The following is a 14,555-nucleotide window of genomic DNA, read 5'->3' as shown; positions in this document are numbered from 1 at the left end:
AAGAGCAATTGAGAGAACATGAATGAGAATTGAGAATGAAAGAAAGCTTGATTGCATTAATGAAAGCTATTACAGAAAGGCAACGCGGTGTCGAGGGGGAGAGACACCAGTACAGAGAATTGTTTGCTTGCTAGAAAGTTTGATTGCTTGATCCCCCTAATAATGCTTAAAAAAAATAATCCAAAGCTACAAGACTAGACTTGATTAAGCTAGAGAAACATAATGGAAGTACATGGAATAAAACTACTCTATATTTACAATGAAAAAGACTTAGTTTGCTATAAGGCAGAAAACAGGTCCGTTGTCAGCAGCATTGTCTTTGGCATCAGGGTCTGCGCGCGCGGCGTTGTCTGCGCGCGCGGCGCTGTTGGCATCTGCCAGCGGTTGGGCGCTGGCGAGGGATATCGGTGGGGCGACAGAGGCACATGCGCGCTTGTCACTTGGCGCGGCCAAGACCACGGGGCCGTCCGTGGCGCTAGGCGTTGGAAGGCTTGCTAGGACGCCACGGGGCGCGCCCAAGGGGTCATGGGGCACGGCTGGAAAGCCGCCCATGACATTCTCCCCCACCTGAGTTGGCGACGTCCTCGGCGCCTTACTTGCAAGATAATCTTCAATTAGGCTCTTGTAGGCTTTGAGGTTTGTTCCCCTCTCCCAAGTGTTCTCCTCTGCATCACAGCCCTGCCATTTCACCAAGAACTCTTGGTGATCTTTCCTTGAGGCATGAATCACTCTATCATCAAGGATAGCTTCAACACGCCTTTTTCCGGTTGAATTGGGCCCTCGAATACTGGGTATTGTGAGCTGGCTCCTTGAAGGATCCTCCGTGTCTTCCCGAAAAGGTTTCAGGAGGCTGACATGGAAGACAGGATAAATTTTCCACCAAGCTGGGGTATCCACCCGGTATGCAACTTTCCCAATACGCCTTTCAATGGACAAGGGTCCAATGTATTTTTGCAATAAGCGAGGGTCATGGACCCCCGCAAATAAGTAACGCTTTGGAATTTTGACCATCACTTTGTCTCCTGCTTGGTATTCAACAAAGCGACGATTCTGATCAGCATGCCTCTTCATCCGCTTTTGAGCCTTAACAAGATAGCTCTGCACTATCTCCAAATTTTTCTTCCATTCTTTAGAGAAGTTAGCAGCTCGAGGCGATTTAGACATATTTGGTGCATTGACTGTGTGTGGGAGTAGTGGTTGTTGTCCGGTAACAATTTCAAAAGCGCTTTTGTTTGTACTAGAGCTCTTTTGTGAATTGAAACACAGTTGAGCAGCATCCAGAAGCTTCACCCAATTCTTCTGCGATACGGTTACAAAATGACGGAGATATTCCTCCAACATACCATTGAACCGCTCCGCCTGGCCATCAGATTGTGGATGAAAACTTGAGCTGTGACTCAGCTTCGACCCAAGGCACTTAAAGAGTTGGGTCCAAAAGTTGCTAGTGAAGCGTGAGTCACGATCACTAACAATGTCTTTGGGTAGGCCCCAATATTTGACGACATGAGAGAAGAAGAGTCGAGCTGTATCTTCTGCTGATATATATTATGGGGCAACAATAAAGGTAGCGTATTTGGAAAACCGATCTACCACAACCAAGATAGTTGTTAGATCTCCGACCTTGGGCAATCCGGTGATGAAATCCAGGGAAACACTTTCCCAAGGTCTCTTTGGGACAGCTAGTGGTTCCAAGAGTCCCGCCTGTGTTAAGCGGTCTGACTTGTCCTTCTGTCATACTAGACAAGTCTTCACATACTGAGCAACGTCATCGGCCATTTGAGGCCAATAATATGCACGGCGGAGTAACGCCATGGTGCGTTCTTCACCGGGATGGCCGGCCCACAGAGTATCATGACATCCGCCAGAAGAGTCCTTCGTAGGTCTCCTCCTTTAGGAACATAAAGTCGGTTCCCTTTCACTTTCAGAAAACCATCTTCCATGTAGAACTGGCGAGTCTTTCCCTGCCCTACCAAATCAACCAAATACTGTGCAGCAGGGTCTTTGATGGAGGTGGCTACTTCGCTTCCCCTTAGGGTGGCGAGTAGGCACACCGATGCTAGATCAGCTCTCCGACTGAGCGCATCAGCAACATGATTGGTCTTCCCACTTCGGTACTCCAGGTTGAAGTGGAATTCAGCTAGGAGTTCCTGCCACCTGGCCTGTCGACCATTCAACTTCGGCTGGGTCATGAAATGGCTAACAGCTGTGTTGTCTGTCTTGACCACGAACGGGGTTCCCAGCAGATAGTGCCTCCAGAGGCGCAAGCAGTGGACGACAGCCAATAATTCTTTCTCATGGGCGGCATAGCGCCGCTCTGCATCTTTTAGCTTCCGACTCTCATACGCTACAGGATGCCCTTCTTGTAGCAGGACTCCACCGAGGGCATAGTCAGATGCATCTGTTTGTACTTCGAATGGCTTGGCCAAATCAGGAAGGGCCAAGACGGGGCTACTAGACATAGCCGCTTTCAATGCGTTGAAGGCCTCCGCTCGCTTGGGTCCCCATTCCTAAGGCGTGACCTTCTTGAGGAGTTCTGTCAATGGTACTGCAATAAGGGAGTAGTCTTTCACGAATCGTCGATAGAAATTGCATAGACCAAGGAACGCCCTCAAGGCGTGGATATCCTTGGGCGGCGGCCAATCTGTGATTGCCTGAATCTTCTGCTGGTCCATCTTGATCCGCCCTTCCTCGATGACATGTCCGAGGAAGACAATTTGCTTTTGAGCAAAGGAGCACTTAGATAGTTTCGCATATAGTTCATGCTCCCGCAATCGAGCTAGGACCTTCCGCAAGTGCATCAGGTGTTCCTCCAATGTTTGGCTATATACCACAATGTCATCCAAGTAGACCACCACAAATTCATCAATGTACTCTCAGAAGACTTGGTTCATCAAAGTGCAAAACGTAGCTGGGGCGTTAGTCAAGCCGAATGGCATAACCAAGAAATCGTACGACCCATATCTTGTCACACAGGTCGTCTTGTGCTCATCACCCTCTGCAATCCGAACTTGCCAATAACCTGTCTTCAGGTCTATTTTGGTGAACACCGTCGCACCACCCAGTCTATCGAACAAGTCTGCCATTAGCGGAATAGGGTACTTGTTCTTTACAGTAATTTTGTTTAGAGCCCGATAATCCACACAGAGTCGTAGACTACCATCATGTTTCTTTTGGAATAGCACAGGGGACCCGTATGGGTATTTGGAGGGTACAATAATCCCTGTGTCTAGCATTTCCGTCAATTGTCTCTGAAGCTCGGTGAGTTCGGGTTGTGACATTCTGTAAGGCGCCCGGGCGGGTGGCTTCACGCCCGGCACCAGCTCAATTTCATGGTCCACAGTGCGCCTAGGCGGTAGTCGCTTTGGCATGTCTTGTGGCATGACATCTTCAAACTCTAGTAGTAGCTCCTTCACGGGTTCAGGAATGGGACCCGAGGAGCGTTCTACATCTTCGATGCAGAGGGTTGCTAGGAACGTGGGTTCATTTCTTTTGACCCCCTTCTTCAACTGCAAGGCCGAGATGTTTTCAACGGCCATCTTCATGGGCATGCACGGGATAATGCAGGGCTTGGTCCCGTTTGCTCCCATCATCAGTAACATGTCAGCATACGGTACAGGCATGGTGTTGGTTTGCCTCAGGAATTCCAATCCAACTATCAACTCGAAGTCATCTATGATCACCACGCGCAGGTTGAATTTTCCTTCGTAAGGGCCAAGCTTCACCGGTACTTCTTTGGCTATTCCACCCACTGGCTGGGGAGGTGAGTTGATAGCCTTGACACGACCTCTACCTTTCCCTACAACTAGACCAAGGCGCTCCACCTGAGTCGAGGCTAAGTAGTTGTGGGTAGCACCCGTGTCTACCATGGCCCGAATGGGCTTGCCATTCACCTTCATCTCAACGAACATTAAGGTCCTCTCGTGCTTAAGAGGAGTCTCATCATCCACCTTCTTTTTCCCTTTCTTGGTGACTGGACATGAGTCTTTCTTCTTACGGATACCAGCACTAGTCTCTGCTAATGCCTCAGAAATGGAGCCAACAATTACATTGAAGGCACCTACTGGTTCAGTCTGATCCGCATCGTCTGAGTCGTCATCCGTCCCATCATCAAAAGTCTGATGGGCGTTCATCTGTACTTGTGGGCACTCATTGTTCCAATGTGGTCCGCCGCAATGACGGCATCCTGAAGGAGGCTTCCTCCCCCGATCATTGTTGTTAGACGCAACACTGTTGCTGCCTGTGGAGGGAGCCTTAGGTTTGGTTGAGCTCCGATCTCCCCCACTTCTGCTAGGGCCACCATTGCTAGACTGGCCCCTTTTGAATCCCGCTCGGGCAGGCGGTTGAGGCCTATCCTTCCGAGCTTCCATTTGATAGTCCCCAAGGCATTCAGCTGCTTGGATCGCCTTGGGCAAGGTATCTACCCGTTGTCTTTGTAGCTCCATACGGGCATAAAGTTTCAGCCCTTCTAGGAAAGTGAAGAGCTTGTCTTTGTCACCATGTCGCGTATGCTTAGCATGAGCGCGGAGAATTCCCGCACGTAGTCCCGCACGAATTTGGTCCGGCGGAGCTCCCGTAGCTTTCTCCTTGAATTGTATTCGATATTTTCGGGGAAGAACTGTTGGCGGATGGCTGCCTTCAGTTCTGCCCATGTTTCGAGAGCATCTTCACCGGCCTTGATGGCTTCGTATTTCACCCGCCACCAGAGTTTAGCATCACCCTGAAGATACATGGCAGCAGTTGCTACCTTCTTAGCTTCTTCTAGGCCCCCAACAACATCGAAATATTGTTCGACATCAAATATGAAGTTCTCCACTTCCTTGGCATTCCTAGCTCCACTGTATGGCTTTGACTCAGGAATTTTCAGTTTTTGTGTCGCGGAAGTGGGGTTTGCAGCGCCCCCGATCTGGTTTCCAACGCCTCGCAGCAGGCCCTGTAAAGCAGCATTGACAACATTGAGCTTGTCTGTCAGTCGTCAATAGTTTGTTGCATGGCAGTCACCCTGTCTGCCTCTTGTGCCCTGTAAGCTAAATCCTCGGCACACTCCTGTTGGAGTCCCTCGAATTTGCCGAAAATTTCGGCTGCCTCTGCGGCTGCCGTTTGCCGATCTCCCTTGGAGTCACGACTGATGTTTTCTATGTCAACTTCGGCCTGGAGCACCCTGCGGTCCAGGTCGTCCAACCTTTGCCCTAGGCTGGTTCTTAGTTCAGGCACCGTATCCCTGATGGGCAGTAATCCGTCAACCGTCTGTTCAAGGGCCGCAATGCGGTCCCCATGATTCACCATGGTCAGAAATGGTGGTAATGGCAATGCGTTCCCTCGTCCGATGTCGAGCCTAGGCTCTGATACCAACTGTTACGCGGCGCCTTCCTGAGATTCCTTGGAAGGGCGACGTAAGACTAAACAACTGATGTCAGTGCAGTTGCTGTCCGCCAACTGAGGTCCCCTCCGTACGCTAGACTAGATTGTCAGTGCCGTACGGGAAAACCAATGTCAAGAGCAATTGAGAGAACATGAATGAGAATTGAGAATGAAAGAAAGCTTGATTGCATTAATGAAAGCTATTACAAAAAGGCAACGCGGTGTCGAGGGGGAGAGACACCAGTACAGAGAATTGTTTGCTTGCTAGAAAGTTTGATTGCTTGATCCTCCCTAATAATGCTTAAATAAAATAATCCAAAGCTACAAGACTAGACTTGATTAAGCTAGAGAAACATAATGGAAGTACATGGAATAAAACTACTCTATATGTACAATGAAAAAGACTTAGTTTGCTATAAGGCAGAAAACAGGTCCGTTGTCAGCAGCATTGTCTTTGGCATCAGGGTCTGCGCGCGCGTCGCTGTTGGCATCTGCCTGCGGTTGGGCGCTGGCGAGGGATATCGGTGAGGCGACAGAGGCACATGCGCGCTTGTCACTTGGCGCGGCCAAGACCACGGGGCCGTCCGTGGCGCTAGGCGTTGGAAGGATTGCTAGGACGCCACGGGGCGCGCCCAAGGGGTCATGGGGCACGACTGGAAAGCCGCCCATGACAGTATACATGCAGATACATGTGATACAAGTTTGAGACAAATATGATACATATGTGATACACCGATTATTTTTTCATATTTTTTCCTACTTCGGATTTTCAATTCAAACCGCATCAAAACTTTGACAAATCATCCCAAAACTGAGATTCAAACTCCTTAAGATGTACTCAATTTATTCTAATAACATCAAAGCAAAAATTTAACCTTGTCTTAGCTACAAATAGCTAATTGGTAACATTTGGTTAATATTAGTAATATTTAATGAATTGATCAATTTTTATAATAAACTATTTATAAATGGATATAACCGGTAGTTTTCTTATTTTTTTTTTTAAAAAATCAACACTTTCAGTTTCCTAAAAAAATGGGGGATGTGCACAAATGGCCGTTTTTAGGACCACGATTCAAAAAATACTTAGAATATTATAAAATATTTAAAGTTCAGCTACTTTAAACCTAGGGATTGAATTGTTAATTGGGTCCTGAAGTTTCAAATTTTAGGCGTTGAGTCTGAATTTTGAACTTTGAATGGCAGTTTCAGACATCGGGCTGAAGGTTGAAACTTCCGCTTAAAAGTCCTAAAGTTGAAAATGGGTTAACCCTAACTTCTGACGTGAACTTGCAAACCTTAACCTGCATATTACTTTAAAAGCTTGTTCCTTACAGTGTTCACATACCAAATCATGAGTAGCTCAGATTTAGCGGGTTTGAAGTTAAAAAATTTGTATCTGTAAGTGCAAACTTAAAATCCACGTAAGACTGTTTTAGTCTGAAGTGGGACTAACTTTTGCATGCACTTAATTTTTTTTAGTCTAATGCAAATTTGCACTTAAGATGCACTTAAGACTTAATTGATTTGAGTACAACTAATTTTTTTATGCACTTAAAACTTTTCAGTCTGATGTATAAATTGTGCAAATGAGCTCAAATTTGAAAGATAACTATTAAATATCATAAAGAACAAATTCCAATCAATTTATCAAAACAACAACAAATCTAACAAACTCATTTTGCAACTAAGAGAAAGAAGAAGAAACCCTAAGCAGTAGCAAAGAGATGAGTGTCACAACAGCTCACTACTATAAATCCATAAATCACCTTAAAACTTGCTTACAAATAGGGCGCCCCGTGAAAGTGGATACAAATAGGTACTAGTTTAACTTTTTATTAGAAGTGGATACAGCTTAAATGGAGCAACCAAATAGGTCATCCCGTAAAATTTTTAGGAAAAATAATATTGCATAGCGACTCTCAAAATAATAGTCGAAAAAGTATATATATTACAGTCAAACCTCTCTATAACAATATCCCTATATAACAATGCTTCACTATAAAAGCCAAGCTTTTACTGAACCAATTTTCATGTTACATTGTAATATATCTTCTATATAACAACACTTCGCTATAACATCCAAAAATATTCGGAACAAACAAGGCTGTTATAGAGAGGTCTGACCATATATGCAAAGGTGAAAATGGATTTACATCTCAGTGAAATTTGTTTTTTTCCTGTATGTTATATCCAAAAAATATATAAATTTTATATATTTTATTGATCATGAGATGTAAATAATTTCGGCCGCGGGATAAAAGTGATCTTTGCCCAAATTTTTACACCGACTTTTAATCTAAAGCCCAAATAAAACATTAGGACCAAGCAATCAGGCCCATACATTTTCAAAACCGACTTGAAAACCTTGTGTACTTTGCTCCAAAACTAAAGAGGAAAGCGTAGACTATCCGCACTTCTGTCTATATATAAAACCACCACAAAATCTATTCTCTCTCTCCTTTTTGTGGTTTGTGTTTCGACCAACTCATTCGCAAACCCTAGCTCTCTTTCCAACTTTCTCTGAGATCTAATTGCTTAACAAATCCAAAATCTTTTAACAATGGGTTCACGAAAGAGCGACTTCGGCGATGGAGCTAGCCCCGGGTATTGTCTCCATATCTATTTTAGGGTTTTGCTGCTCTTTAAAAAGTTAATTGTCCATATGAATTCTTATGGGTATTAATTAGTTTTTGTTGTTGTTGTTCTACTGTCTGTATGTAAACAGAAAAATCTTCATTGGAGGTCTAGCGAAAGAGACTACTTTAGGTTAGTTTTTCATCTGCTACTTATTTATGTATTTAATTTAGTTCATTGTTGGCGATGAGCTGAAATTTGTGTATTACTCCCTCCATTTCAATTTATGTGAATCTATTTGATTGGACATGAAGTTTAAGAAAAAAAGATGCTAAGACCTTTTAACTTGTGGTGTAAAATGAAACACATATATTTTGTGTGGCTATAAATCATTATAAAGGTAAATTGTTTCCAAATATAGAAAGTAGTCATTCTGTTTGGCACGGACAAACAAGAAAATAGATTCACATAAATTGAAAGTATAATTTATATACACCATTACTGGAAAAGAATATTACAAGTGAGTCTCCTGGGATTTGTAATTTGAAAATAAGACATGTTACCTTTACAACATGTAAAGGTTACCTGATGATGTAAAAATTGCTTACACTAAATATGCTTACAGTGACGGTGTATATAACCTAAACTCTTAAACTGTTACCTTATAAAAAAAAGTATAACCTAAACTCTTATTTATTGTTTCTTGCTGGTAGGGTAATTCTAAGTTTCTAACTGTTCATCTCTAATTTTGGGATGATTTTGTTTGGGGTTTTGTAGAACAATTTGTGAAGTACTTTGAGAAGTATGGGGAAATAATAGACTCGGTGATTATGAAGGACAGGCATACTGGTAGACCTAGAGGTTTTGGGTTCATAACTTACTCTGATCCCACTGTCGTTGACAATGTTATTGCTGAAACCCATATTATCAATGACAAACAAGTGAGTTCTTTAGCTTCCCTTTTTCGATTTCATCTATAAATCCTTCTCAATAAGTGGCATGTTTATGTATAATCCTTCCCTGTTGCTTTTCTAGGAGTATTTTTACATTATCAATGATTTATATATAACTTTTAATATGCCTTATTCTTCACTTTTATTTTTATTTGGTGTGATGATGACATGACTTTAACCTTAAATGGATAAACATGGGCAATAAGGATTCATATAACCGACCCAAGCTTGTTGGGACTAAGCATAGTCGTTATACAATCAAATAGGATTGGAGAGAAAGGACAACTACAATTTTTATTTATGAATGCCATGAGAAGTTCTCCTTTTTGTGTTCGTTCCTAACAAACCATCTGTTTATAGCATAATAGCAAGTCATGAATTCTTTTTGAGATTATGAGCTTGGTTGGTATTGTAAATTTGTAACCAAAGTTCATAGTATTCCCGATGTTGTGTGATTTCTAGTAGAAACCATATTCTCCACATATAGTTTTTTGCTTGGTCGTATATTTGTAACTAAAGTTATAGTATTCATGGTATTGTAAGAATTTCTAGTAGAAACCATATTCTCAAAGCATTGTTTTTTAGTATAAACGTGATGAATGGTGGCAAGCATTTTGGCTTTGAGACTTATGAGATTACTCTTGGTAAGGTTGAGATTAAAAGAACCATTCCGAAAGGATCTGCTGAATCGAAGGACTTCAAGACTAAGAAGATTTTTGTTGGTGGCATTCCTACTTCTATGAATGAAGGTGACAAATGGCTTCGCTTTCTTTTTATTAATTGTTTTAAACTCCATGTGCTTTATCATACAGTTGTGCTGAATTTTTCAGTTTTCTCAAGTATTTAATTGTTCTTTTTTCTCTTCGTGGTTAGACGAATTCAAGGGCTTCTTCTCCAAGTATGGGAAGGTGGTTGATTGTGAGATCATAAGGGACCATGTGTCTAAGCGGTCTCGAGGGTTTGGATTTATTGTGTTCGACAATGAGCTAGTAGTTGATAATGTGCTGTCCGAGGGAAATATGATTGATATGTTGGGTACCCAGGTTAGTTTTGTCCAATGGTTGTCCAAGATGTCAGATGTACTGGGATGTAACTATCTTTCAAATAGTGAATGGCCAAGATTTCTCTTTGGTTTTATGCTGCACATTTCAGTATTATTTCTTCAGATTTTCACACCATGTCTCTCATGTGTGGTAGTTTAAAGTTTGTAGGATTCATTTAGTGTGTATATTTCAGGGCTTAGCTGTGTCAGGCTACTGCATAGGTGATTTTCTAGGTTAACTTGCTTCTTTATTGTAGGTTGAGATCAAGAAGGCAGAACCTAAGAAACCCTCAAACCCAGCATCATCTGGTCATGGCTATGGTAGTGAGTCTAGGGGACGTGGATACAGTGATAGTTATGGAGGCTTTGGCAATTCATACAGCAGTTTTGGCAGTGGCGGTTTTGGCCCTGCTTCTTATAGGTCTTCTGGAGGTATGGGTGGTAGGTTTGGTGACTATGGATATGGTGGTGGTGAATATGGTGGTAGATATGGAGACTTTGGCGGTGGTGAATTTGGTGGTTACCGTGGAGATCCCTCACTCGGCTATTCTAGTCGCTATGGCTCTTATGCTGGTGGGTTTGGTGGAGGTGCTGGTGGATATGGTGGCAGTGGACTAATGGCATATGGCCGTGGAGCTAGTTATGGGGGTTATGGTGGGGCTGGCTCGGGTGCTGGTTATGATTCTGGCCCTGGCGCTGGTTATGGTGGACCAGGAGGTTTATACGGAAGTAGGGCAGGCTATAGTGGCAGCGGCCGTTACCATCCCTATGCCAGGTAGATTATCTTAAGCATTTCCTAGGAGTTGCATTCAGGCTCTTGGTAATGATCTTTGGCTCAGAGTTGAGTAGATATGGGATCGCTAGCAAGCAGACAACATCTAGAAGATTGGCAGAACCCTAGTTTGTTCCTACTTACTATTGTGGGACCTGAGACCCATAGTTAAATCTCATGATTTGTCTTAGTTTAGAGATTTTCTTCTTTATGAACTATGAATTAGCTAGAACCTTCTCTTTTGGAGTTCTTTTATGTATCTTTTGTAAGTTTGGTTTCTTTAGATGTTTGTTACTCAGGCTCGTATTTTTATTTAGTGAGTTCATCTTTCTGGTCTTGACAAGGTAGACTCTGAGCTTTTTGACTTCCTATAGATCTATATGTTGCTGTAGCCTAGAACTGTTCTTCCTTCGACCACTTACAGCTAACTTGGCTTGGTAATTCACTTAGGCATCTGTTTTTTGCTCCCTAGAGATCTAGTGCTTGCTGCCTAGAACTAATCTGGTATCTATTTCAAGTTATCTTATAGATTTTGAGCTTTTTGGCTTCCTAGATTTCTGTGGTGCTCTGGCTAGAATTAATCTTCAACGAATTATATTTGACTTGTTTTGGTTATAGCTGGCATGTATCTCGAGTTTACATGCCATCTGCCCAGTTAACTGTTTCAGGTAGTGTGCCTAGCAGGATCTCTTAGCCAACATCTGAATAATGTTGTTAACACACACTTCTTTTGAAGGCTTGAAGGTGGATTGTCCCCCTCCCCCCTCCCCCAAGCCCTTTAACTTTCTAGTTTTTGATAGATTTGCATGCAAGTTTATGGTGCCTTAAGTTTTTTGAAGACTAGTAGTTGTGGCACTAAAATAGCTTCTCTTTTTCTGCGGTGGGCTAGATGTGATGAAAAATCATTTTTACTTGTCAGGTGTAATTATGTGAACTTAGTTGGCTTGTAAGCTGTACAATATGAAATACAGATCTTAGTTTTTAATGGTGATGGCTTGCCATCTCCGAATGTTATCTCTTGTTTTAATTTGGTGGATTGCAAATATGATCTTATTACAGCTTTTGACTAACAACTATGGTCTATCATCTATTAACCTCGAACGCTATTTCCATGGAAACCCGTGTTTCTGTTTGGGTGCTCTGCTCTCTTCATTTCACATTTCCCCCAGGTAAATGAAAAGTTGGAAGAGACTTGAGATGAGACATTTGATGACTTGACTGTTTTTTCTTTGTTTGATCGATGTTTCTTGTGGTCTCATTGGATTCTCTTAGCCAGTAGGATTTTTCAAAAGCTTAGTGTCGGGCTTGAAGAAACAGAAGTTCCCTTCACCCTCCAATTTCTGAAGTATGTGGTTAATTAACGCTATTGAGTTTGACTGTCTTTGGTTTAGATGCTGCAGTTCAGAAATTGATGTTGCAAGGATAATACTCAATTGTAACGTGGATGTTGGTTTTCTTTTTTTACGCCAGCATACTTTCTGCTTCCTGTTCAACTAATTAGGGTGATATATAACTAAAGGATTGTTGAATGAGTTGGATAAAGGGAACATGTGTCATAAATCATCATGGTGCTATCTGGGTTATTATGGTGCCAGCATTTCCGACTAATGCATGTATCAGGTAATTTCTAACATCAACTGTTGGGCAGTCGAAAGCGGTTGCCGGAAATTTATCCTTTTAGTTTGTGGGAGAGAAATCAAGGTTAGAAAAATGAGCAAGCATAATACCCATCGGTACCGTGATTTCAACTAAATCACAATTTCGTTACTAATGATCGCATTACGATGTTAGCAGCGTCGAGCACTAATAAAGGAAATTTTTTAGTATTACGGTTAGGGCTGTGCATGGATCGGATCGGATTTAGCATAGCATATTTCGGATTGAAATTTCGGATTTCGGATTCCAAAAATTGCAATCCGAATCCGATCCGAATTATATTGGATTGGATCGGATTTTTAAATTTCGGATCGGTTTGGTGATCGGATTTTCGGATCGGATTGTACGTATTATTAAGGAGTGTGTATAATTGTATATGGATAATGGATGTTACATAATACAATAGCATTTAAAAGAACAAAAATAGCAAATAAATGACTATAAATTACAGTACCTCAAGATTTTACTTTTGGCTTCATTCCAATTAATAAATATGTTACTAATGTCTAATAGTATAGTATTGTAACTGGTTAAAGCTGACAGTCTCATTGTACTTGCAACCCATAAAGGTACATAATATTGCACAAATTCATTTCCCAGTTGAAGCATAGCTAACAATTACAAGAGCAGAAGCATAGCAGAAGCATAACACAACTACATAAGTCCCTGCAATAACTGATTAAGTGTGGTACTTTGCAAAAGCATAGCAAAAGAATTTCAAGTTCTACTGATCATTCTCATTCAATCCAGATTCTTTTACGAACCAAAATGGAAGAAACACAAGAGCAGAAGCATAGCTAACAGTTCAAGAGAAGGTAATAATTCAACAGTTCAACATGTCCATAAACAAAACACAATCTTCAGAATAAAACAAAATTAACTAAACTCCCAAATAGCTGTTTAATCACTAATGAACTGAAATCCTCAACCAGAATTCCTTAATGCAGCAACCTTAAGTTCTGGCACATCTGGCACACTGGAAGTCTGGAACTGAAATCCTCAACCTGGCACACTTTCAAGTTCTGCAATACTACACTTGTCAAAAATGAGAGAATCAGTAAATGTGTATCATGTCAAGTTGGGCAGCCTGTGCAGCAGCCTAATGCAGCAGCTTGACTGCTTGGTGGTAGAACAAAACAATCCAACAAAGAAGGCTTAATGCAGCAGTTTGGTTCAATTTATTAGAAGGCTTAAGAAAACTTTTAACATGCCACGAACTCGTACCTTTTATATGTCGACGATGCAAGGCTCTCTTCCGGTATTAATCAAGTCTGTAGAATAAGATAGTAATAGAATAAATTAGTTTAAAAATAATCTAAAGAAACATAACATAAGTATACATTAAACACAAGTAAAGTAATAGAAGAAATAAGATAGTCTTACCCGCTTCAAGTTGTTCAAGATTATCTAAATCTTCTTCAATTTTAACCGGAGTTGTTGATTCATTCCGAAGCCTATCTTGGACATGTCACACCTCCTTTTTGCGCGCCCCGCCCCGAAGGGTAGAATGCGCGAGGGGAGTTTTTCCAATTTAAGTAACAATATTCGAAATGGGATTATTTATTTAATTCAGAGTCGCCACTTGGGAAAGGTTTGGCTTTTGGTGTCCCAAGTCACCGGTTTATCTTGAATCCCAAATCGAGGAAATTTTCGACTTTTCCAAGTGAAGTCTGCGAATCAGAAATTCTGAGTAAGGAATTCTGTTGACCCGAGGGAAGGTGTTAGGCACCCTCGAATCCCGTGGTTCTAGCACGGTCGCTTAAATTTTTATAATGGCTAAATATCTGATTTAAATACATATTGTGACTTATGTGCTTTTATTAAGTTTAAACCGCTTTTATTATTATCATTTATTTTTATAGAATTGCAACGTTGTGAAAATGCATCTCGAACCACGTCACAATCAATGCACCCGTGGTCGTCGACACATTTTGACTCCGTTGAGATTTGAATTTGGGTCACATCAATGTGCACCCGTGTTTAAGAATATAATTTGATTAAACCGTGCCTAAAAAAAAAGTCTAACGCGTTATTATTTTTGGATAAGGCCGTGAGATTCACTAAACGGCCTGTCCTGGATTCTAAATATTTATTATGGTTAGTTATTGAGGGCCCCGCAATTCGCATTCTTACTTGACGAGGCTCGTCTCATTATTTTAGAAAAAGGATATCCTGAAGCGACTACATTTCTATTACA

The 14,555-nt window shown here is 41.7% G+C and overlaps 1 protein-coding gene and 1 long non-coding RNA gene across 2 annotated transcripts; one reads left to right on the top strand and one right to left on the bottom strand.

The window, feature by feature from the left end:
- Nucleotides 1-7,778: 7,778 nt before the first annotated feature.
- LOC107808160 (heterogeneous nuclear ribonucleoprotein 1) lies at nt 7,779-11,042 on the top strand. Its single transcript, XM_016632655.2, has 6 exons — nt 7,779-7,965; nt 8,087-8,127; nt 8,713-8,876; nt 9,538-9,637; nt 9,762-9,931; nt 10,188-11,042. Exons 1-6 carry the CDS (start codon nt 7,922-7,924, stop codon nt 10,707-10,709), a joined length of 1,041 nt encoding a protein of 346 aa, XP_016488141.2. The 5' UTR covers nt 7,779-7,921; the 3' UTR covers nt 10,710-11,042.
- Nucleotides 11,043-13,048: 2,006 nt separating this feature from the next.
- LOC142162606 (uncharacterized) lies at nt 13,049-13,811 on the bottom strand. The gene is made up of 3 exons (XR_012693833.1): nt 13,742-13,811; nt 13,583-13,629; nt 13,049-13,388 (listed from the first exon to the last, which is right to left on the bottom strand). It is a non-coding gene; the product is annotated as an uncharacterized LOC142162606 (long non-coding RNA).
- Between the last annotated feature and the right edge of the window lie 744 nt (nt 13,812-14,555).

The sequence above is a fragment of the Nicotiana tabacum genome, chromosome 8 (genome assembly GCF_000715075.1).
Source record: "Nicotiana tabacum cultivar K326 chromosome 8, ASM71507v2, whole genome shotgun sequence".
NCBI classification, from domain to species: domain Eukaryota; kingdom Viridiplantae; phylum Streptophyta; class Magnoliopsida; order Solanales; family Solanaceae; genus Nicotiana; species Nicotiana tabacum.
This window is presented reverse-complemented; position numbering and strand designations above follow the sequence as displayed.

Excerpts from the sequence above, each read along its gene's own strand:
- LOC107808160 (XM_016632655.2), top strand. The coding sequence starts at position 7,922 with ATGGGTTCACGAAAGAGCGACTTCGGCGATGGAGCTAGCCCCGG. Across the intron at positions 9,638-9,761 it reads TCCTACTTCTATGAATGAAG|ACGAATTCAAGGGCTTCTTC; the intron begins GTGACAAATGGC and ends CTTCGTGGTTAG. Across the intron at positions 9,932-10,187 it reads TTGATATGTTGGGTACCCAG|GTTGAGATCAAGAAGGCAGA; the intron begins GTTAGTTTTGTC and ends TCTTTATTGTAG.